Source organism: Cryptomeria japonica, chromosome 8 (genome assembly GCF_030272615.1).
Source record: "Cryptomeria japonica chromosome 8, Sugi_1.0, whole genome shotgun sequence".
Classification (NCBI taxonomy): Eukaryota; Viridiplantae; Streptophyta; class Pinopsida; order Cupressales; family Cupressaceae; genus Cryptomeria; species Cryptomeria japonica.
Genome location: NC_081412.1, coordinates 135,265,268 through 135,289,383, shown reverse-complemented (window position 1 = coordinate 135,289,383; position 24,116 = coordinate 135,265,268). Strand labels below are relative to the sequence as shown.

General features: G+C 40.2%; 1 protein-coding gene across 1 annotated transcript in view; it reads right to left on the bottom strand.

Moving 5' to 3' along the window:
- LOC131041585 (monooxygenase 2) overlaps positions 1-24,116 on the bottom strand; it is a 60,037-nt gene that overhangs the window by 11,514 nt on the left and 24,407 nt on the right. The window contains exon 4 of the mRNA XM_057974719.2: positions 11,912-12,074. Coding sequence (XP_057830702.2) covers positions 11,912-12,074 — 163 coding nt within the window. The remainder of the gene's footprint in view (positions 1-11,911; positions 12,075-24,116) is intronic.

Here is a 24,116-nt window from a genome sequence, read left to right as displayed (position 1 = left end):
GGTAGCGGATGGCTATGTCCTCAAATGTGATAGAAAGATTACAGGTTTGCCATTGAAAATTAATAACTTTGAATTCAAGGCTGAATTCTATGTGGTTAACATGGGTGACACGGATGTAGTTCTTGGCATGACTTGGCTACATGATATTGGAGAGTTCACTCTCAATTTGAGAGAAATGGTGATGAAATTTCAGATTGATGGTAAAACTCACATTCTTACGGCCATCCGAGACAGTGAGTTTAGGATGATGTCTTGCAGGCGCATGGAGAGCTTGTTGCGTCATAACCAAGTTGAGTGGGCAGCCCGTTGCACATTGATGCCATCACAGGGGCAGCAAGAATCCAAATACCATCCAGACATATAGGAACTGAGAATCAAGCACTACAAGTTTTTCAGTGACATACCACCAGGTAGACCTCCAGATAGAGGTATTGAGCATATTATTGAGTTAGAGGGGGCTAAACCCATCATGATCACACCCTACAGGCATCCAAAGAGATTGAAGGATGAGATTGGGAAAACCATCAAGGAACTACTTGCTATGGGGCACATTAGACTGAGTAAGTCTCCTTTTGCTTCTTCTGTGGTTTTGGTGAAGAAGGATGGTACTCTTAGGATGTGCATAGATTACAGGGTTCTGAACAAAAAGACTATTAAAAACAGGTACCCCATTCCACGGATTGATGAGTTATTAGATGAGCTACATGGAGCATGTTTCTTCTCCAAAATTGATTTGAGATCAGGTTATCATCAGATCCGAGTCAGAGAGCAGGATATAGAGAAGACGACATTTAGGTGTCATTGTGGCCATTTTGAGTTTGTAGTTATGCCATTTGGGCTAACTAATGCTCCAGCTACTTTTCAGTCTACGATGAACAGGGTCTTTCAGCCTCAGTTGAGGAAATTTGTGTTAGTCTTCTTTGATGACATCCTGGTGTATAGTAGGACATGGGATGAGCATGTGCGACACTTAGACACTGTGCTGAGCATTCTAAGCAGGGAGTCCTTGTATGCAAAGGAGTCCAAATGTGATTTGGGATTATCAGAGTTATTATATTTGGGTCACATCATCAGTGCACAGGGAGTACGCATGGATCCTGAAAAGATTCGTGCTATTGTGGAGTGGCCTACTCCAGTGAACCTGACACAGTTGAGAGGATTTCTGGGGTTGTGTGGGTTCTACAGGAGGTTTGTTAGTGGATATTCCAGGCATGCAGCACCCTTGACGGATTTGATGAGAAAGGGGGCTTTCTTGTGGACTCCTGAGGCACAGGAGTGTTTTGATAAATTCAAGGAGTTGATGACTTCTTGTCCAATGCTAGCATTACCAGATTTCAGTAAGCCATTTGAGCTTCATTGTGATGCATCAGGTGAGGGCGTTGGAGAGGTGCTTATGCAAGACAAGCATCCGATTGTGTATGAGAGTAGGAAGTTCAAGGGACCTGAGAGGAGCTTCAGCATTTATGATAAGGAAATGTTGGCAATAATGCATGCTTTCGCCAAATTCAAGCAGTATTTAGTGGGCAGCAAATTCAGCATAAAAACTAACCACAATAGCCTGAAACATTTCCTGGGGCAGCGTGATCTTAATGACAGGCAGCAGAAATGGGTAAGTAAATTACAGGCATATGACTTTGATATTACCTATTTCAAGGGGACACAGAATGTAGTAGTAGATGCCTTGTCACGAAGACCCCACTTGAGCTTGATAACTGATATATCAGAGGACTGGAGACATTTGATCCTTGCAGAGTATGCAAAGGATACATGGGCATTAGGATTGGATAGTGATTTCACCCTTGTGAGTGAGCTCATCATTTACAAAGGGCACATTTATTTGGTGCCAGGGTCAGAGGTGAGGAGGATGGTGTTGAGAGTTTATCATGACTCACCTATGGCAGGACATCCAAGTTTTTATAAAACCTACCGGCAGATTCGTGAGTGTTTTCCTTGGAAAGAGCTCAAAGCTGAGGTGTTACAGTATGTTAGAGAGTGTCCTACTTGCCAGCAGAATAAACAGGAGCACTCTTATCCAGCCGGTTTACTTCAACCACTTCCAATTCCTGACAGGAAGTGGGAGTGTTTGTCCATGGACTTCATCACAGGACTGCTGAGAGCCTGTTGACGTGTATTTTGTACACCATCATACACAGAATAAAATACCTAAAGGCATCTTATCCTCTCTTGAATAAAGTCTCTAACTGCTGAAGATTCGCATGAAGGATCAGTTAGGATGACTCCAATGTTCTGGTTAGTAGGGTCTCTACGTGTGGATAAGCTCCAGCGGTATGATGTGATTTGCTGTGTTCTTAAGGGGCCTTACACTCCGAAAGTCTTACTAAACTAAAGAAGGTTTCAAAAATAACAAAAGGATAGGGTTTACAAGAGATCTAATCTATTCTAACCCTAAGAATGACTTCATGTAGACAAGACTTGGCAAGATTCTACCAACTTCAATTTCGCCATAAAATAACAACTTAATTGAAATTGGTGCGATCTTCTAAGGTAACGAAATGATTTTCAATGCATCAAAGATCAAAGACACTACCACGAAGGTACATATCCAAGATATAATAATGATTGAAGGTTAAGTGATTCAAATATCTCCAGTTGACCATGCAAGGCGTTCCTACAATCAGCAAGAAGCTAGTGGTATGGAAAGCGAATCCTACCAAAGATCAAGTCCAACACTTTGTCCTTCGAATTAACACACTACTTTGATCGAGAAATGATTCAAGAAAATTGAACAACCATGAAGATAACCAAGAGAATTGCAACAAAACACCATAACTTCAATATTTCATTGATTCCAAAGTCATCATGTACAACAATTGTTTGAATTCTTTCTTCAAAACTCAATCTTGCTACAAAAGTAAATTGCTTCTAAACTCTAATCTCTCTAATACATCAATAATCTAATCTTCTTCTCACATCTAACTTATGAAAATGAAATGAAATGAGGGTATAAATAGCATCCTCAATTACAATGAATGGTCCAGATCAAAAGTAGATCAATGGTCAAGATCATGACACCTAAACCCTAATTAGGGTTTGTTACAAAAGTTCCCCTTTTTATTGCACAACATTAAATGCATAGCCAATTATAAATTTGGCACGAAAATCTAGGAGACATAGACCAATGACAATTAAGGTGCCATGTCATCTATAGCAACCTCTCATCTAGAATCTTATTCCCTTTCCAATGCTCCTTTTTAGCATATGCAATGAATCTTGATACGATTCCCTCGATCTCAGCAATTGGAATCTCGGGAAGATTCTTCATTCTTTCTTCCAAGTGGATGACCTGATCAAATGCATCTAGAAGAGCTGCGTCCCATGTAAGTTCAAGTTCCTTAGTCTTTTCGATCAGGAGCATGGTAGCAAACATCTGGTCCTGTTGCTCATCTGTGATATTGACGTCCTTGCAAAAGATGACCTTGATTTTATCTTCCAATTCTTGCAAATCCACATCTGTCTCAACTTCGATCCTCCTGCCAAGAATGGTACGAAGTACCTCAAATACTCTGTCCTGGATCGGGTTGATCACCTCCTCAACATGACTGCATCTAGTACTGATGTCCTCGAAGAGAACTTCTTTCATCTGGAGTAAGGTTGACCACTGAAGTAAACTGTGAGGTCCTCCATCCATAATCTTTTCCTGCGCTAAGACCTTCCTCGACGTTTGTCTAATTACTTTCAAGACAGGAATGATAACATCCTTGGTATGAGCAAAAGCGGCTATCGTTATCATCAAATTGTGGATGATCTCAAGAACCTGAATAGCCCTATGAATAGTCTTCATCATCCTTGTTGCAAATTCTACGGCAACTGTATGAGATTTATCCATCCAAGTACTCATACGCTGGACCATACTCCTGAATCTCTCTGCCTCACCAATTGATTGAAGGGGAAGTGCCTGCATAGGTGATCTTGCTGGATCCTGACGTCCCAAAGGCTGATTGAGATGGCTGAAATACGTTCTCCATGCACCGACCTCCCTCTCAAGCTTTCTACTCTTCTCCATTTCTTCTCTAAGCTTGTCCTTCAATGCTTCAAAGGAATCTGTGGCATCATCTAGTGTCTGCTCAGCTGTGGATGGACCTAGCTCAAATGTCTCTACATCATATTCCTCTGCTAGGATCTCGCCTTCATATTTGTCCACTGCCGGTGTAGCTATCTGCAATTTTCTGGATCCAGTCTCATCTCTAATCATCTTGGACATCTTGGTAGCCTTTCTCTTTTCTGTCACTTCCTGGGAATGTCCAACAAGGCTCTCTAAATCAATCACATTGTCCTCGTCCTCTATTACGATCACCTTGGTTAATCTTTCCTTCAACCAATCTGGGATGGCTGATCTTGTCTCTTTGACCTGTATTTCCTTATGTAATATTTCTTCTTCTCTGTGAGGAGATGTTACTTCGTCATTATTCTTGTCTTCATGTAACTCATAATCTTGGAGAGATCCACTTGGCGACCCTTGAGGTACCTGTCCTTCTTTATCATTTTGAACCATCGACTCCATAGACTCTTCCACTTCAAGTGTCCTTTCCTCTTGTCGAGAAGATGTACCGGATGAACGATCTCGGCTGGCCTCTTGTTTCTTCTTGGAAGATTCTCTCTTTCCAGGTCTCTCTTTCCTCTTCGAGCCTCTTGGATGGAGATCGCCTTCACTTGCATTTCTGGGATTAGGATTACCTTCGCTTATACTAGCTCCACCTTCGGCTGGCTTCTCTTCCAAGGTGAAAGTCATAGCTATGCCCCGCTCTCTCAACTTCTGATGCTGCACATCAACCCATCTGCGAGTACAAGACAAGACTGGAGCCATCAAAGCATCTAGATCCACGACCTCGGGCTCATTCCAATCTAACCTTACTGATTTGCTTTCTCGATCATAGGATGACTGGAGATGTCTGCCACTGTCCTGTGCTTGGTCGGCCACTCTGTAAATCTTGCATTTCCTGATGAAATCCAAAGGCAATCTAGAATGCATCTTTCTTTTTACTTCAAGATCGTCTAAGAGATTCATCATAAAATCTTCAATCTGAAACTCATGCTTGAACTTCCTACCGACTGTCTCCTCTATATATCCATGTGGATCAAAGCTCTCCCTCAAAGCAAAGAATGAAAAGGAATACAAAGCTAACTCCTTCTCTGCGTCATCCATGGCTAAAGCATTAGGACATACCTCAACTGAATTGCCCAATATGATAGGTACCGGAACTCCATTTCCATGTCTGTGTCTAAATGCCTTCGCATAAGCTGCCAACTGTCTTGTTACCTCAAGTAACACAATTCTGTCTGTCGGATATCTTGGCAACATGTATGGAGGTAAAGGACATCCATGTACTCTGATATAAGTAAACTTCGGAAATTGAATAAACCAAGCACCATACCTCTTTATTAATTCCTGCGCATCCTGAGATAATTTGTTGTGAATCCCGCCTTGCAACGTCCTTGTGATGTTCATAGTGAAGGTATCATTAACTAACTTGTAGTTGCTTCCTGGCGGATGATGCAAGTGAACATAGGAATCACACACTCTGACCTCGCCGGGTCCTCTTCCAATCACTCCTCTGTGAGGTAGTCCTGCGTACTCGAAGCTCCTGATCAAGGCATAGATGACGTATGAACTCATGTGGAAGGACTTGGTAGCTTTGAGTCTCCTCAACTGTACGTCCAAGCAATGGCTAATCATTCTAGCCCAATGAATTGTTCCTTTACCTTGAACTATGACCTGGATGAAGTAGAACATCCACTTTTCAAAGTAAAAAGCCTGAGGGGCTCCTGTGACTCGGTTGAGCATTGTAATCAAATCTCTGTACTCCTCCTGGAAATCAATCCTGTGTGGTGTGTTCGGTACCTTGCTCAGGCGAGGACGACTCTTGAGTAACCAGTTCTTGTTAATGATGCTTAGGCAAGCATCTGGATCATCTTCGTACATTGACCTGGCTCCTTCTATGCTCTTGTAGACCATATCTCTGTGCTCTGGAAGATGGAAAGCCTCACTTATAGCTTCCTCTGAAAGATACGCCAAAGTGTTTCCTTCCTTGGACACGATCGTTCTGGATTGAGGATCATAATGACGAGCACACTCGATCATCAACTCATGACACTGTACTGCTGGAGGGAAGCCGGCCGCCTTAATGATGCCACTTTCAATTATCCTCCAGGCGACAGGTGATGGCTTGCCAATGTAAGGGACATCTCGAAACTTCTTCGTGCTGAAGTTGCCCAAGTTAGTATCTCCAATGTTGCTCCACTTCGACACGATCTTGGTCTCCACTTCTTCGGTCTTTTGATCTTCCTTCATGAGAGCTGGACGACTGGTGGATGCTCCCGCCTTAGGGGTCGCCATACCTACACAACATTTCACAATAAGTAACTGGATATTGCAATGCATAACATAGATTAGATTAATTTTAGGAAACCTCATGATAAGCCTTTGAGTTATCATTTCCTAAATAACGATTAAGCTATTGAAATTCAAAATTTCAAAATTCAAAACTTGAAGCAATGACGATCACAATTCTAAATTTAAAACAATAAATCAATATCGCCATACCTCAATTAAGAGCTTAACTCTTAAAATGCAAAACAAGAAAATCGCCTAGGCAAAAATCGAAATTAGATGGCTTCAACGTGATCTCCTTCAAATGAACGTCCTCGCCACCTTTGGGATGCCTTTGACGTGATCTTCAATGTCTTTCGCCTTAATTCAAACTTCACGTTCGCACTCCTTAGATGATGTTTACGCCTTCCTTTGATGAAATTCGCACCTTGAACACCACTCGCACCTCCTCTTGAATGATAATTTCGCACCACCTTTGGATACTCCAAATCGCACTTGAATGTGGATGATAAAATGATAATGTGAAAATGAAAATCTTCACCACCCTTTATAAGCGCTCACACCACAATTACCTTGAGGCCGACTTGGTAAAAATAAGGTAATTAAAACGATTTTTAAATAAATAATAAGGCCGACCTTTCAATCCAAGCGCTCCATTTGATTTTTAATTAGTTGATAATTAATTATTAAATGCCTTTGTTTTTTAATTTAACAAATTCGATTTTTTACAAGGCAAAAATAATTAATTAATATCTTGCGCAAATTTTAAATGCTATTTTAATTGAATTTTTTAATTTATCGAATTTAGCATTTAAAATAAATTCAAAAAAATGTTTGCTTTGGCGCCAAAATTTGAAGATGAAAAAATACAAACCTCATCGCCCTGGTCCCTGACTGAGGGACAGGAGCGATCTATCAACTTGGTCTTGGTTCTCGTGCTTTGGACGTTTAAAATCTCCATCCTTACGTTGAAACTGGCGTTTTTGCAAGGGATTTCGAACTTGAGTGACTTGACTTTGAAAATGAATGTCCTTTAGATGTGATATCGCCCTGGTCCCTTGATGAGGGACAGGAGCGAACCCTACGTTCTTACTTGAAATTCTTCGTTCTTGATTTTAACTCCTCGTTCATTACCTTTCAAACGACGTTTTAAACCCTTTGCAACTTTGTTTTGACATGATCTTCGAAGGATAACAAGTGTTTTAGCAAATATCGCCCTGGTCCCTTGGTGAGGGACAGGAGCGATCCTGGTGTTTCTCTCCTTGATCTCGCTTCTTTAATCACCAATCCTCTTTATATGGCAAGCAATGACATAGTTTCTCCATTCCACACTTGTTTCACTTGACTTCCACAAGGCATATAGATGTTTGGAGGATTATTGCCCTGGTCCCTTGGTGAGGGACAGGAGCGATCTTAGTGCTCTAGCCAACATTCTTCGTACTTAACCTTTAACTTCTCGTTCATTGCCTTCCAAACGACGATCTTGATCTTGTGCGACCTTGTTTTGACATGCTTTTGAAGGAAAATGAAGGATCTTGTGAGAATCGCCCTGGTCCTTGCCTGAAGGACAGGAGCGATATAGTCTCCTTGGCTCAATTGATAATCTTTCGACGTTTGAAACCTTTGTATATCATCCTCTTAAGACACCTTAGACCTTTTACCACCTCGCACAACCTTGACTTAACGTGATTTTTGAGAGATTTGGCCAATATGGTAAATATCGCTCTGGTCCCTGACTGAGGGACAGGAGCGAACTTCAATGTCCTGGGCTCATGCTTGCTTTTAACAACTTGCCATTACTTTCATCGTGTAAAATGAAGTCCTTTGATCCTTCTTGGTCGCTTAATACTTGTTAAACTTTCAAAATCTAGGCCTTTATGAAAATTTCGCTCTGGTCCCTGCCTGAGGGACAGGAGCAAACTGGGTGTCTTGGTGTAATTCCTTCAACATCGGCGACTTTGGATACTTCGTTCTTCATTGAGATGCCTTAAAACGTCCTCACCACCTTGTACTTCGTCTTGGAGTGTCTTGAACTTGGAGGAAAGGCAATATAACCATCATATCGCCCTGGTCCCTGACTGAGGGACAGGAGCGATCTTGCTCTTGTAGGCTTCATCTCACTTTGCTAACTTCAAAAATTATCTTCAATGGTCTTGTAGTGCTCCGTTTCACTCATCCATGCCTTGGAATTTGCTCTTACTTGGCAAGAAATTTGTCTAAGGTAAAAATCGCTCTGGTCCTTGACTGAGGGACAGGAGCGAACTTAGGCATTTGGGTCCCTTGTAGATGTTTTGTAATCTTCAATTTGTCTTCAACGGGTTCAATTCACCTCCTTTCTTGCCATCAAACTTAAAACTTGCTTGATCTTTGCCTGAATTTTGCCTTATGAAGAATTTCGCTCTGGTCCCTGGGAGAGGGACGGGAGCTACATTGAATTTCGCCCTGGTCCCTGACTGAGGGACATGAGCGATCTTGGCATTCTGGTCCACTTTTCTTCATGTTTGTGCCTCCAAATTATATTCATCTGGTAAAATGCACTCCCTTGGATCTCTCCAAATCGTCAAGTTGTTAAAATCCTGCAAGGACGAGGTGATGTTTGATTTTAAGCTCCGGTCCTTCACTGAGGGACAGGAGCGATTTTGCTTCCTGAGGCATTTCTGTGTTCGTGAAATTCTTCAATTTATATTCAACGGAAAGATCACGCCTTTCTTTACTACTTCCATTCGAAAAATCATCTTGATCCTGCAGAGATAGTAAGATTTTTGAAAACGAGCTCCGGTCCTTCACTGAGGGACAGGAGCGATTTTGCTCCTACAGGCCAAAATATCATGATTTCACAAGTTTAATCACTTCACAAGGCAAAAAAAAATCATTCCCCATGCCCAGGATCAGAAATCAAAAAACTCAAAATTTGGGTCAAAATTACTCAATTGAATAAAATTCACATTTTCATCATCAACACTTAGACAAATTAAGACTCTGCACTCAAAATTCTAATTGAAAATAGACCATTCTGGCGAATTCATTCCATTCAAAATTGCATCCTACAAAAGGAAGCTTAAAAAGCTCTCAAGACTGACTGGACTCTGGCCTGAAAAGACAGTAACGGAAACCCTAAGGCTTGACCCTAAATCCAGACAACTGACGAACTACCAAAACCCTAAAAAGCAAAGCGAAAGGCAAGCAAAAACGAGCAAAAAGAGGGGGTCCCCATTTTAAATGGGGCGATGTGTGAAATGGTCACAACAGAGCCCAAGGCAGAGACTGTATATATGTTGTTGTTGATCGGCTTACGAAGTTTGCCCACTTCTTCCCGATCACTGATACGCAGGTGGCAGATTTATTCTTCAGAGAGGTATTCAGGTTGCATGGCTTACCTCAGAGCATCGTCAGCGACAGGGACAACAGGTTTATGAGTCACTTCTGGCAGGAGTTGTTTAGATTGTGCGGGACAGAGCTCACTCCGAGTACTAGCTACCACCCCCAGATAGATGGTCAGACAGAGATAGTGAACAAATGGGTGGAGGGATACCTCAGGAATTACATAGCGGGGCAGCAGAAGGCTCGGGTTAAGTGGATATATCTATGTGAGTATTGTTATAATTCCACTTATCACATGTCTATCCAGATGTCACCATTCATGGCATTATATGGTTATGAGGCACCCAGTTTCATGGATTTGTTGCTATCAGATAGTAGAGTGCCTAGTGCTGGAGACTTATTACAGGAGAGCCAAGACATTGTAAAGGCTCTTAAGGAGAATATCACTAAGGCACAGAATCAGCAAAAACAGTATGCTGATCAGAAGAGGGCTGAGCGGACTTTTGAGGTAGGTGATATGGTATATTTGATGCTGCAGCCTTATCGCCAGTCCACTCTCAAAAGGAGTGGTGCCGAGAAACTTAAGCCACGTTATTATGGGCCTTTTAGGGTGATCAAGAGAGTTGGAGAGGTGACTTATGAGTTAGATTTGCCGGCAGATAGTAGAGTGCATAATGTTTTTCATGTATCACGTCTCAAGAAGGCGTTAGGACATCAGATTGTTCCTTCCACAATGCTTCCTCCCTTGGATGATGAGGGAAAGTTGGTGTTAGTACCTAAGGCTATCATTGAGTTCAGGGAAAGGAATTTGAGGAGGCGCACTATCAGAGAGTACTTGGTCAAATGGAAGGACATGCCGGTTGAGGATGCTACTTGGGAGAGCGAAGAAATTTTATAGCATCCAGAATTGAGATTGCTTGAGGACAAGCAATTTCAGGAAGGGCGGACTGTGATGTCCCCTTCTAGTTGACATTACGTCAGTTAAGTAGATTGGCCTATAATAGACCCTCATAGGCTGATGAGGTTGGATAGAGGGTCATTTGAGGGGAGCTTCTCCTTCAATGGTCAGAGTTATGCAGGATTGGTGTTCGTTTGAAGTCTTTTGGGCCCTGCATGCAGAACTTACTATTTATAGTAAGACAATGGGTGATCGAGATGGACCCCTGCTATTTTTAGAAATAAGGGTTGGTCATACGCAAAATCCTCATGCCAGTTTACAATTCAGACGGTGTGCAAAACAGATGAGTATTTAGAGAGATATTAATATTTGTTTTGTTAAATAAATATTAATAGTTTTGAGCTCATATTATTAAGTTATAATATGATTTTTATATTATAACTTAAATCACTTAAGTGAAAGGTCAAGTTCTCATAGATGGGGCCAAGTGAATAATTAATGTAAAAGGATTATTGGCGCACCAATTATGGAGTTTTAAATGAATTTTTTTTTGAAAGTGGGAATATATCTTTTATCCCACATTGGCCGGGTTAGTGTGTGAGCTCTCATAAGAAAAGAATAAAAGGGACTTAAGAGCTCATTCTCTGGCGAGGAAAAAAATATATTTGATCATTGTGATTTTGAACTCTGAGAAGGGTTTACAGCTTTGCCATTGGAGAACGTAGTTCTTCTATATGATCATCATTTGAGCCAGTGAAATACCTAGTGAATTTGATAATTCTGAGAGAATCTCATACGGAGGTTCTGATTGTGCTGCAACAGTATTTATTTCAGTGTTCATCGAATTCACAAAATAAGGGAGAGATAAGGTGCAGCTGTGAATGGTTATTTGCTACAGTGCGCGTGAACAGTGACACGTGAACAGTACCCGTGAACAATACCCATGAATAGTACCCGTGAACAGTGACGCGCTACAGTACCCCGTGAATAGTGACACGCTACAGTGCTGCCGTGAATAGTAAAATGCTTCAATTCCGGTTGAAGGCAAAGAAGAATCAAATAAAAATCAGGTTCCATGTTGTTGCTGCCATTGTTTTTATTATTAAAAAATAATGTATTTTCCCATCCTCTTGAGAAACAAAGATACATTGCAGCAGTAGTTCAGTTGTTTCAAAATTTTCAGATTATTGTAATTAGTTTCAGTTTTAGGTTATTTGTTTTCAATAAACTCTCAAAATACAAAAAAACAATATATCTATTCAAAACACCAAAACAAATTCAGGCAGGGCATTCAGTAGTAGAGCAGTATAGAAGCAAAGAACCAGTAGGGTTCTTACACATACCTTGGTAAGGATCTGTGTACCATCATCCAATAGTAGATTTATCTGGCCATTTTTTGTCTGCTCAATGGTTTTGACACATGAACCAAATGATATAGTATCTTCAGGCATACTATGAGCAAGAGATTCCAAGAGTGCCTTGCGTTCCACTCCTCGTGCTTCTTGGCTGTTGCATTGTAAGGTGACAAATATTAAGGGGAAAGCTAAAACACAGAATGAACCTAACATTTTTAAGAGCCTTTAATAAATTGAGGTGAAAAAGAACATAGGAATTGCTAATACAGTAAGTGTTGCATTTTCCTTATCTATAAATCAAGAAAGCTTATTCGATAAGATGAGACCTTGCAAGTTAAATAAAGCAACTATCATATGTATAAAGGAATGTCACTCGGTCAATGCTCATTAGTTTCCATTTCCAAACAATCACTGAAATTGATTGTTCCAATATAGGGCATAAAGTATTCATTGAATGATAAAAACCTGCAGCCAAATGTGAGGGATATTCAAATCAAAATGCTATGGACTTATATCCTTTTCTGTTACATTACCCAATACCTCTAAAGAAACCTGCCACCCCACCAAAACCAACAACAATCTGATCCTGAACACAGGTTGGAATCTCCTTGGAACCAAACCACGTCCTACAGAATTTCCAGCCCTACCTGGAAACATATTGTATACTTTGACTGCATTTCAGGGTGGTACTAGGAGGACTCTGCTGGAACATATCTATATATATGTGTATAATTAATAATATACAATGTGTGTGTGTGTGTACATAGAGTCTGATTCCGGACAGAATATGTAATTTCTCCTATTTGTGAATGCCCTAATTTGGCCCTAAATCACAATTTCCAAATGAACATGAGCAGGGTTAGAGATATCTTTCACCTGATTGAGACCCTGCAAAACAGGTTAGAAACCATTTACAACAAAAATTCATAAAACAAATCTTAATTAGGAATCATTACAGCATATAGCAGAAATATCGATTTCATCATAAGATATCTTAATTATGTTTGAGGAAGCTCAACCATAGGAGACCTAAGGTGACTTGATAGGGTTTCCTAGAGATCCTCTACCCTAGGCCCAAGAGTGTATACCATCCCTCTTGGCCTCACGTGGCCCATGCTATCCATATGAGGTGGAGTACCTAGTGAGGTGTCCTATACCTGGTCCCCCTTCATCTTGCCATCCATCTCTTACTTCCTATGATTGGACTTCTTGGTGTATTAATTCACCATGATAGAGGGATGAGGCGTGTTCACAATTGGGTTACCCCGGAAGCCAATCTCTTCTAAGCCCAAAGGTAGTACCCTTGTACCCCCTTGGCCTCATGGGACCATTTGGTCACCACCATGAGGTGTCATACTTAGAAGGGTACCCCATCACCGTTCCCCTCCTTGTAATCCCTTATCCCTCAACCATGATTGGAAAGCATCAATCAAACATATAAATGTTATGCATTACTATCATTATCCACAATATACAAACATTATGCATTATTATCCTTATCAAATCACAGGTATTGATATCCTTCTATGCTGAATCGGGCTGTGGATGCTTGAGGCTGATTGTCTTCCTGCCCTTCCTTTAAATGATCTCTCCTTTATACTTTATAGTGGAAGAGTCACCACCTTTCATAGAAATTGAGGCACCAACTTCCATAACAATTAAGTCACCACTTTTCATTGCTACTTTTATACTCCAAATTGATTTCCCTTCCCTCTCTTCCTCAAATGAACCTTCTTCCCTTTATATCTTCCCATGCAAGGGAGAGATCACATCTCTTCATCATGCCTGCCCCTTGGCAAGAGACCCAAACCTTCATAATTAGCACCCTTTGAAATAGTACAACCCTTCATAATTCTTGCCCTTTGAAAGAGACACAACCTTATCTACTTCCCATTCCTTTCTTCCTCCATTAATCCTTCCTTGATTCACATGCTTCATTCATTTCTTCCCTCCTCCATATCACTTTTTAAATGATCTCTGCTCCCTCTTATATCTCATGTTTGAGAGAGTCACAATCTTCATTCCATGCCTTTTGACCATTCATTAACTTAATTACATTTTAATTATATTATATTGTATTTTTATTATTTTATATCTATTATTATTTGTTATTAAATACTATTTCAAAATGGGGACATTATAATGAAATTTTGAATTACCAATCATGTGGCATTTTATCTAAATAGCTGATTCAAAATTAGATGTGGGAGTTTAGTATGCAGATTCATCCCAAAAATTTGGGAGTTTGGTTTGTTTGGGTTCGTCTATACTAAAAAAAAATATTAAAAATCATAAATATATACATATTTGCAGCCTAGAAATAGGAGTTAAGTTCAGAATACTGCATAAAAACTAACATATAAAAAATTATAGAAACCAGTTCATCCAAAAAATTTGGGGGCTTAGTTTTGATTTGGATTTGTCTATTCAAAACTAAAAAACATATAAAACTTATACAATTAACAAAACCACCATTAAAATAAAAAATACTACTTCAATGTCAGTTTGTCAAGTTCAAGCAACATGATAGATATTCATTGTTCAATATTAAAAAAAATTATCAGCAATCAACATCATATGGATCTTCAATAAGATTATCATCATCATTGAGATCAAATGACGTAGGTAAATTAGAAGAACCACAAGTAGTGCCACTGTCACTCACACTAAAAGTAGGCTGGCCATCTAACTTATCCACAAATGAAGAATGTAAGGAAGTGGAAGCATCCAAGTCAATAGGCACTTTGCAGTTTCCTCTATATCTCACAACTTTGTTTCCCTTGCGATAACCTTGTTTCTGCAAAAGAATGTGCAAGTGGGAATGCAGATACAAGAAGTTATTTGCACTTTTTTAGTGCAAGTTGGATGAGGGAGTATGTGCTCCGATTCTACTTAGATGTAGACAAAACGACAACCTATTGAAGTAAAGTTTTAGAGGCAAGAGTTATAAAACAATAAATGAAACTTCAAACATGAAAATGTTTGTCTTTTAGTTTAAAAAGATTAATAATTATGGCAATATAACTTTGAACATGAGAGGTTGTAGGTGTTGTAATGGTTGGCCATGGGCATGTAATATCCCCTTTTTGTAATAGGATTTAATAATAAATAATAATAAAACAATTAAATATAAAAGAATAAAATTTAAATATAATATAATTAAAATTTAATTAAGTTAATGAATGGTCAAAAGGCATGAAATGAAAAGTTGGGTTGCCTGTTGACGTGTTTTTTTAGGACTACATCTAACACAGAATAAAGTTTACCAATGGTCACTCTATTATCTCTCGATCAAGGTTATATCGTGTGCTAAGATTGCAAAAAAGTTCAAACAGCTAACCACAAGGTTCCTTTAAGCCTGGACGTGACTCAATCAGTTGATGAGTTTGTTGTTAACCCAAGGGGCCTTATGCATTCACTTAGAAGATAAACAAATTTGTACAAGTTTGAGGATTTAAATGCGAATGATCTAGCTTTGAAAACAATGTTTTTGCGAGACTTTTTTATTTGCAATATACTAAAAGTAAATAAGGCGAGGGTTTGAGAAACTAAACTAAGACTAACTTAATCCTAAGAACAAGGAGACGGGATTAATCATACAAAATCAAACCACACTTCAGTTCGCCAACAAAGAACAACTACACGAAGGCAGTGCAATCTTCAGAGGGTGTGTAGAGGTTTTTCAAATCACCAACGGAGACCATCAAGTCGAACAATTTTCACTAATAATCGAAGTTAAGCATACACATATAATAGGCTCAGGCTAACTTTGCAAAGTATGCAACAATCAGCTGCACACAAAAAGTATGAGCTCGAACTCTGCAATAAGCAATCCTATCAAATCCAGTTCTTCCAACAACATAAAGCATATCTACTTTAAATGAAGAGAGCGAGAACATGCAAGCTTCGAAACAACACAAGGACACACCCAACAATTGAACAATGTATTAAATGTTTGCTTCAAAAACTCTAAGAAACAATCTCTGAAAACAATCTCTCCCCCCCTAACAAATGAGGGGGGCACCCCTTTATATAGGCCTTGGGCCATGAAAACATGCAAACCCTAATTAGGGTTTCACCCTAAAAGATTCTCCACTCAAGATGCAACAAGGAGGGAATCAGCAATTAATACCCACAAAGCCCATATACAATTAATTCAAATTAGCCCAAAATGGCATCCATTTGTGCATTAAATGCACCCCATTGCATCAAATTTGCCCAAAAACTAATGAATATTCCCCATGCAAAAATAAATGTTATCATTCTCCATGCGACAGCTGCATGCAAAAGGAATCTATCATAAAATCATTAATACGACGGCTGCATGCAAAAAGATTCTTCATGCATTCAACATGCATTGATCGGGCCGCCGCTTAGTCAAAATATTCCAACAATAAATTTGCCGCCACTACTCTGTCAAAAGATTCTCATCCAAGAATGGACGACCATTATCCCACTCATTAATTGCATATGTGATGAATTTAGCGATGACGGTTTCCAGTTCTCCTACGAAGACACTTGGCACACTTTCAATGTCGAACTCCATCAAGGTGATTTCTTCCTCGCTCTTGGAAAAGAAGATTTCCCACTCCACCATCATTTCCTGTGCTTTCTTCATCGTGCTGGAAAATGAAGAAACATTTGCAAAATGTTCCTTAGAAAATGAACCTACGAAGAAGAATTCGTGCAGTTGGGATTTCAGGGAGTTCACTATCACTCCATCTTCACTTAGCTTCTTTGCAAACAATGTTTCAATCCCACTGATAATTTCTTCCTACACCCTTCTAATTGAGTCTTTTGAAGTTGAAGACTCCATGCTAAACTTTTCAAAGGTATTCCTTCCAGAGCAAACAGCACAGAACCATCGGGAAAAGTCATAAATCTCATTCTCCTGAATTACTTTCCCATCAATTAGTGTTTGCTTCAAAATCTTCATTAGAGCCCTGAGTCACAGAATGGTTAAGTCTTGATAGATGTGGATGTCCTCCCATAGACCTTCCACTACCTCCAATCTGTTTAGAAGGGCAACAAATTTTGAATGAAGACGAGCCAAGTTTTCAATAAACTTCCCAGCTGCAGTAAAGACATCTTCCACCCATTCCTTGGAACTTTGGGCCATTTCCCCGATTACTTCTATGTCATCAACGACTTTTTTAGGGAGAGAGGAAGGAGGAATGAATGAGGGATCTGCTTCTCTGAGCGGTCGCTTGAGACTTCTAATGTATTCACATAAGGCCCTATTTTCTTCCTTCAACCTTTTACATTTTGCCTTTGTTTTCTATATCTTTTCTCTCATGGCCAAGGAAGATCCCTCTAAGTCTTCTATTACCTGCCCGGTAGAAGCATGACCTAGATCAACTTGTCTGATTACATAATCTTCCGGCCTAATCTCATTCTTGTCTTTATCTACTGTAGGCCCAGCTATATGCAAAGTTCGGGATCCAGATTCATCCCTCACAACCTTGGAGAATTTTCGGGGAGCCTTCTTCTCTGTCGGTTGATCCATTCTTTTTAACAGCTCTTCTAACTCCCGTGCTAGATCAATTTCCTTTTCCGGCTCCTTCCTTAATCTATCCATCAACCAATCAGGAGTGGGAATAGAGTGACTATGAATTTCCATCTGCTCATGCTCCTATGATATTTCATCCATCTCCCCAAGGATGGCTTCCATGAAACTATCTTGGTGAGGTTCTTCCTGCTGAGGAGGATTTTCCTGTCTCTGACCTCCTGGTTGATTGGGCCTATGTGAAGCACAGACGCTAAGGATATCTTATGTTGGAGCACTGTCCGAGATGTCGCTTGGAGGTGGATCTATTGGATTCTCCTGTGAAAACATTTCTACCTACCGCACACTGGAAGAACTAGCTGGCAACTACATCCTTTCAACCCTTGCTCTTTTCTGCAGTGGCTCTTCCTGCTGAATTTCCCAACAGACTTCCTGTTGAGCATTATTCCTTTTCACCATTTGTGGCCTTTTCAGAACATTCCTTCCTTTTCCAGGATCAGCCTCCCTTTGTTGAACTTCCCCTTCTCCACCTTGGGCCTGTGAAGATCCTCTTGTAGCCTCACTGTGGGAATCAAGATTTCCCATCAATTGGAAAGTCAAGTGGACATTTCCTTCTTTCAGCCTTCTTATATGCCGATCAACCCAATGTTTCATAAATTTCAGAACCGGTCTGGCCAAAATATCCAAATCATCAATTTTGCGCTCTGACCAATCTGGAAGCTGAATGGGTTGATCTTTCACCTTTTCAAATTCAGGTTGCACTAAATCCGAATCTTCCTTCATTTGATCCGACACCTACATTACTTCACCTATTCTGATTGTTTGCAAGGGCAGCCTGGAAAACATCTTCCTTCTGACATCAAAATCGTCCCTTGCATCTTCCCAGTAGTCTTCTAGGTGAAACATATGTAAAACTTTAACTCCAGCAACCTTTCTGATCTTACGATATGGATCATAGTGAGACCTGGTGGTGTAATATGCCAAGCAGTAAAATGCCAATTCGTCAATTGCCTTCTCACCTGCCGCCAAGTTTGGGCATACTTCCACATAGTCCCCAAGGACGATTGGGAATTCAATAGATAGCTTCTTTTTCTTCTTCTAGATTTGGTCATAAGTTGTAAACTACCTCATAAGTTCTAACAGTATCAGTTTGTCAGATGGATACAGTGGCAGTTTATATGGCTGGAAAGTGAAACCCTGTGTCCTAATATAAGTGAATTTTGGAAATTGCAAGAACGTGGCCCCAAATTGCTGCACTACAGCCCTGGCTTGTGGCGACACTCTCGTGTGGAGCTCATTCTGCATGAATCTGGTCAGGTACATAGTGAAAGTGTCATTCACCAGATTGAAATAATTCGTATTGTAGAGGTGCAATTGGGGATAATTCTCATGAACTTTCAGCCGTGCCAGTCCGCAACCCATAACTCCTTTTCCAAGCAGACCATCAAAGCCTCCCATCCTTGCAAGCATGTAAATTACATAGGAGCTCATGTAGAAGGATTGGGACTTCTTTTCTTTCAAATCCTTCAGTTGTTCATGGACGTAGTGGCTGATTAACCTGGTCCAGTCCACTAACCCATTGGAATTCATAACCTCGCCGATGTAGAAAAACATCCATGGCTCAAAATTAATGGTATGTGGACACCCCATTATCCTTCTCAGCATCATTATCAGATCCATATATTCCTGTTTGAATTCGAAGATAGTGAGTTTCTTTGGCATTTTGGAGATGGGCGGTCTAGGCCTCAATAACCAATGCTTGTTGATAGTCTCCGCACATCTGTCAGGACCCACATCATATATTGCCTTAGCTCCAATCATAGTCAGATAAGTCATTGAATGATGTGAAGGAATTTCAAAGGCTTCACCAATTGATTCCAAAGCCAAAGTGGCTAATAGCTTACCACTTGATGTTGAAATTGTCCTCCTTTCCGGATTGTAGTGTTTTGCACATTCCATGATCAAGTCTGGACACTAGATTGAAGGAGGAAAACCGACTGCCGCAACAATTCTACTTCTCACTATCTTGGCAGCTGTGGGAGATAGACTATGCCCTGTTGTTCCAAACATCTTGATCCTTAAAGTAGCCAAGTTATAATGTTCCTAAATTCGTATCACTGTATCTCCTTCCATCTGGACACCATCTTGGATTTCAGAAGGAATCCCTTCAGCTCTGCTTTTATTTGCGCCTGTCTAGTGATGGTAGCCGCCTTGCTTGATTCTGCCATCTTGGAAAAGCTTCTTGAAAAGAGTGAAAAAGTCTCTTAAGTATGAGTTTCTTCACTTCCTCTCCAACTCTTCTTTCTGAAACTCGCACGTGAGAAATGAATTGTACCCTCATGCTTATATAGAGTTTTTCCAACGTGCTGCTACGTGATTTGGTGCCCTACTCCTGTCTAGGGCGGAATTTTGACCTCGAGAGGGAATTCACCTAATTGAGCATTCTCAATGAGCATGAGGTTTTGGCGCCCTCTATACTCCTTGGGCGCTATTTCACCCTAGTGGTGGAATTTTACAGTTTTTTCATCTTTCCAAGGCAATAGGGATTTGGCGCCTTGATTCTTCTTTGGGCGCTAAATGCACATTGGGATGGAATTTCACAAATTTCAACTTTTCCACAAGCACCCCAATTTGGCACCCTTCATCATTCCTAGACATCAATCCATGTAATGGAGGAAATCCTCGTTTCTTCTTCCTTCCATGCTCTGATGGATTTGGCGCCCTTCTTGGGGAATGGGCGTGGATTTCACTTAGCCAAGGAATTTCACCTGTTCTTTTCCACACTTGGCCAATTTGATCATTCCAGAAATGAAATGCCATTTTAAGAGAATTGAAGAAATTTCCTAGACTTGGATGATTTTTTAAGCTTTCCACTTCAGGAATGGATGCCAACACTTGGCCACTTTTGATCGATCTTGTCTTCTTTTGACTTTCCAGATTTCGACAGACTCTTTAGGAATGCTCAGTCTTCATCGTCTGCCTACGGGGACCTGTCACAAATGAACTTTCCAAAAATAGAAACTTTTTCAAAATGTCAGAGCTAGAGCCAGAACAAGGCACATGGTGACTTAGTATAAATAGAAACTTACTAAAAATAGTAAGTTTGATTTTTAGCAAAATGAAGACATTCCGAGACAGTAAAATCCCTAAAATATAGGAACTTTCTAAAAATAGAAAGTTGCTCAGAATTTGCTCAAATTTTACTGGGAGGTTCTGTTGTGATGTATTCACACATCGCCCCATTGCAAATGGGGACCCCTACCTTTTTGCTTTCTAGGGTTAGTTTAGTTTTCTTGGTTGCCTGGTGTTGGCTATTAGTCTTTGCATTGAAGGGTCGCCAGGGGGCTCATTAAGGTAGCAGGCTCTACTTGAGTCAGGTGGATCTCCTCAAGAGGTCAAGTCAATTGAGTGATTAGGGGTTATTTCAATCATTCCTAGGGTGTTTTTTGTGTGCTATCCAGTCGCACTTCAAGTTGCTAAATCAAACCTTGGTTGAATGCATAATGTCCTCCTAGGTCCCATCCCTTACATCAAGGACAGAGCGAATTCGCCTTGAGAAGTCTGGAATGTCATCCTGATCCTGAAATTTGACTACTTAGATAGGAATTATCCCAGTAGTGACTACAAGCTAGGCCCCAGCAAATATAGGCTCACTCCAAGATACAGAATGTAAATCCAAGCTAGATCCCAAGTAAACTACAAGTAAACAGTCTTATCCCTATTATCTTTGCCGCTACAAGAGTCCTCTAAAATAAATCCTAACATGCAACATCTCCAAAGATAAGAGTCAACAATTCTCAAAGTGCTTCATAATTTTAGTCTCAAAATAGCCACTCCAGAGAAATCACAAGGTGCCAATTTCAATGGTTGATGAGGAATATAAAATTGAAGAATCCTCCAAAAACTAGATTTTGCATTATAACTCCTGGAGGTCCGAAACCACTCTCAAACATCCTGACAATATATATGGAATATAACTTAAAAGTATAAGTGAATTTCTTTCTTATACTTAAATGTTATATTCCATATATGAATCCTGACGAAGAGACTAACATGTCAAATTTCCCTCCTGACCCTTCCAAAGGGTCCAGAGTGAAATTCTAAATAGGTCTTGTCCCTGGCCATGGTTTTGAGCGAATTTCTCCTTTCAGGCCTTTTTTGGGATCAAACAAGTGTTGTCTTCGTGTGAGAGGGATCCAAAGGTGAGAGTCAAAGGAAAACAAGGTAGGAAAGATAGAGCTAAGTGAGGGAAAGCAAGCAAACTATGAGTTTCGCTCCTGACCCTTCCAAAGGGTCCAAAGCGAAATTCCTCAAATCACCTAGTTTGCTCATGATGGAGGCTAAGATATGGATTCCTAGGCCTTGGTGGAGAGAAGACTAGTGTATGCTTGTCTTGGGAGGCAATTTGGAGTAAAGAAATGATGGAATTTGGACCTAATCAAAAAAATCGCTCCTGACCCTTCCAAAGGGTCCAAAGCGAAATCCTTTGAAACCCCTATTTTTCACCTTGTTTGAGCTGGGCAAAAGGCTAGTTGTGAGATCATGATGGGAGGAGGTTTGAAGGTTAAGTCTAGGATTGTGAAATGTTGAAAATGCGGTCTGATTAAGCTAAAAATCAAAAAATCGCTCCTGACCCTTCCAAAGGGTCCAGAGCGAAAGTCTTATAGGGCCTGTCCCTAGAGAGGATCCTAAGCGAATTCCATTTTGATGCCTTCTTATTAATGATTTATGGCCGGGATAAATATATCACATGTACTTAATCATCTTTTGGTTTGTTTTGCAGATGGAGGAAGATCAAGTCAGGACAAGGATGAACTGTTCCAGTCCCATCATCATCAAGGACACTTCAAATGCATAAAGGAGAACTCAAGGTGTTTTGAAGCGTTGGAAGGCTACAAGTGTTCGAGGAGTTGCAAGCTATCTTCAAAACCTCCATTATACCACATGAAGAGACCATAGGATGACAGAGAAGAATGACCTTACCAACACTTCAAGGCGAGGTATGCTACCGGAGAAAGAAGAACTTGACAGTAAGGAAGCCTCATCAAGAACATAGAGAATCAAGGAGTACATCATTCATTGCATCAAGGACGAAGGAGGATCAACCAAGGTCAGTTCAAGGGTACAGTGAAGAAGCAGATAATTTCAGAAGAGTTAATCAAAGATAAGCTTCTCATCAAATATCAAGAGATACAAGCAAGTACCAAACAAGGTGGTGTCCCAGCCACTATTCCTCTAGTCTGATAGGTCCACCTCAGCATGTCCAGATTCAATGTACCTGACTCACCAGTGATGGCACAAACTTCGAGGCACCTACCCCTATTTCCTATTGGTTCTCAAATATTAAATGTAATTATTTCATTGGCTAAAGGAGTTTGTTGTAACAAACCCTAATTAGGGTTTTTCATCTTGAAATCCTAGCCATTGATTCTAAGTCAATCAGAGCCATCAATTTGTAAAGGGCTCTCTATATAAAGCCCTGGCTCTTCATTTGTAAAGGTTAATAGTTAGGAGTTAGCAAAAAGAGAGATAGTCAATAATTAGTAGCTCAGTAGTAGATAGCATTTTAGAGTAGAGTAGAAAGAGAAGGCAAAGATTGTTGCCAAGAGATTGTTGCAAAAGACATGTAAACTTCATTGAAGGAATGGTGAATTCTATGTGTCGATTCTACAATTTGCATGGTCTCTATACTTCTGAAATTTAATTTCATGTTATTAGATGAATGGAAGAAATTTGTATGATCAATGGTGAAATTTGTATATCCATACTGCTAGCGGTTTGTTGATTGCAAACTTGCCTTTTGTAGTCAACTGGAATCATTTAGCTTAAGCTTAACTTCAGTTATCGCTTCTTCATTGATATGCATCAACTTGATGGTGTCTATGCTTGTAGCGGAGATTTGAACATCATAAAACTATCCTTAGAAGATCGCACTGGCCTTGTGGAGATGATCATAGCATGTCATAGCAAGACTTAGTTAGAGTTTCATCAAAGGTCATTCGTTGCTCCTACATTCTTAGTGTTAGAATTAGATTCCTCTCCAACCCTTATCCTTTTTTCCCTTTTTAAAAAATCAAGGATCAGTAAAGACCCACGTTCCAGTGATATCCAAAGTAAAAGACGCTCAGGTCATCAAATGTAAGTCCCCTTGTGATTCCAGCAAAATCACATCATACCACAAGAGCTTATCCACACGTAGAGAACCTACATATAAGAACATTGGAGTCTTCTCGAATGATTCTTAGGCGAAATCTTCAACATTTGAGGAAATTTTGTTCAAGAGAGGATAAGATACCTTGGTATTTTATTATGTGTTTGCATGTGCATAAAAGACACATCAACAGGTTCCTTGAAAGATCTTGATTCTAGTTCTACGTTCAGTTTTCGAAAACCATAAAAGGAAACCCCTAAAATCTAGGACTAAAGACAAAAACCCTAAAATTGACAAAACGAGCCCTAGACTTAACCAAATTTGCTCAAACAAAAAGCAGACTTGGTCAATTTAACCCCCAAACACTCGCGAAGCAAAGAGACCGAAGAGATTGCCACCAAAAGACCCCAAAAACCAAAACCAAAAGACCGGGAGAGCCTAAAAAGTAGGGGGTCCCCGTTTTGAATGGGGTGATGTGTGTGGTGCAGTCACGGTTAGGAGGGACCTCAATGAGATCTATCTGGACCATGCAGCAA